General features: G+C 54.9%; 1 protein-coding gene across 1 annotated transcript in view; it reads left to right on the plus strand.

Moving 5' to 3' along the window:
* Positions 1–945, plus strand: part of FZD2 (frizzled class receptor 2) — a gene marked incomplete at its 5' end in the record, with an annotated part of 1,322 nt that extends 377 nt beyond the window's left edge. Inside the window, one exon of the mRNA XM_010191547.1 lies at positions 1–945. Within this exon, the coding sequence (XP_010189849.1) occupies positions 1–945 (945 nt within the window).
* Between the last annotated feature and the right edge of the window lie 352 nt (positions 946–1,297).

Consider the following 1,297-nt stretch of genomic DNA (forward strand, 5'->3'; position numbering starts at 1 on the left):
TCCGTCTTGTGTTGCGCCTCCACCTTCTTCACTGTCACCACCTACCTGGTGGACATGCAGCGTTTCCGCTACCCCGAGCGCCCCATCATCTTCCTGTCGGGCTGCTACACCATGGTGTCGGTGGCCTACATCGCCGGCTTCGTGCTGGAGGAGAGGGTGGTCTGCAACGAGCGTTTCCAGGAGGACGGCTACCGCACGGTGGTACAGGGCACCAAGAAGGAAGGCTGCACCATCCTCTTCATGATGCTCTACTTCTTCAGCATGGCCAGCTCCATCTGGTGGGTCATCCTCTCCCTCACCTGGTTCCTGGCCGCCGGCATGAAGTGGGGCCACGAGGCCATCGAAGCCAACTCCCAGTACTTCCACCTGGCCGCCTGGGCCGTGCCGGCCGTCAAGACCATCACCATCCTGGCCATGGGGCAGATCGACGGGGACCTGCTGAGCGGCGTCTGCTTCGTGGGCCTCAACAACATCGACCCTCTGCGGGGCTTCGTGTTGGCCCCGCTCTTCGTCTACCTCTTCATCGGTACCTCCTTCCTCCTGGCCGGCTTCGTCTCCCTCTTCCGCATCCGCACCATCATGAAACACGGCGGCACCAAAACGGAGAAGCTGGAGCGGTTGATGGTTCGCATCGGGGTCTTCAGCGTCCTCTACACCGTCCCGGCCACCATCGTCATCGCGTGCTATTTCTACGAGCAGGCTTTCCGCGAGCACTGGGAGCGCAGCTGGATCAGCCAGAACTGCAAGAGCTTGGCCATCCCCTGCCCGCTCCACTTCACCCCCCGCATGACCCCCGACTTCACCGTCTACATGATCAAGTATCTCATGACTCTCATCGTGGGCATCACCTCCGGCTTTTGGATATGGTCGGGGAAAACCCTGCACTCCTGGAGGAAGTTCTACACGCGGCTCACCAACAGCAAGCAGGGCGAAACGACGGTGTGACCCCCCCGGCCCGGCCGCCGCCCTTCGGCTTGAATTTTTGGGGGGGATGGGGAGGGTTTTATTATATATTTTTATTTTTTAGATTTATTAACGGCTAAGGGGTGTCTCTCTTTCTCTTTGAAAAGTTTTTTTTTTTGGTTTTGTAATTAAACCTGTAAATAGCATTTGTAAATTTAATTATATATTTCTATTTAAAGCACGAAAAAGATGGGGGGAAAAAAAGGGAAAAGGAGGAAAAATGGAGAAAAGGGAGGGAGAAAAGGGGAAAAGGAGAGGGGAAAAGGAGAAAAGGGAGAAAAAAGGAGAAAAGGGGGAGAAAAAGGAGAGAAAAGAGAGGAAAAAAAAGAAGAGA

Source organism: Mesitornis unicolor, unplaced genomic scaffold (genome assembly GCF_000695765.1).
Source record: "Mesitornis unicolor isolate BGI_N332 unplaced genomic scaffold, ASM69576v1 scaffold34889, whole genome shotgun sequence".
NCBI classification, from domain to species: Eukaryota; Metazoa; Chordata; class Aves; order Mesitornithiformes; family Mesitornithidae; genus Mesitornis; species Mesitornis unicolor.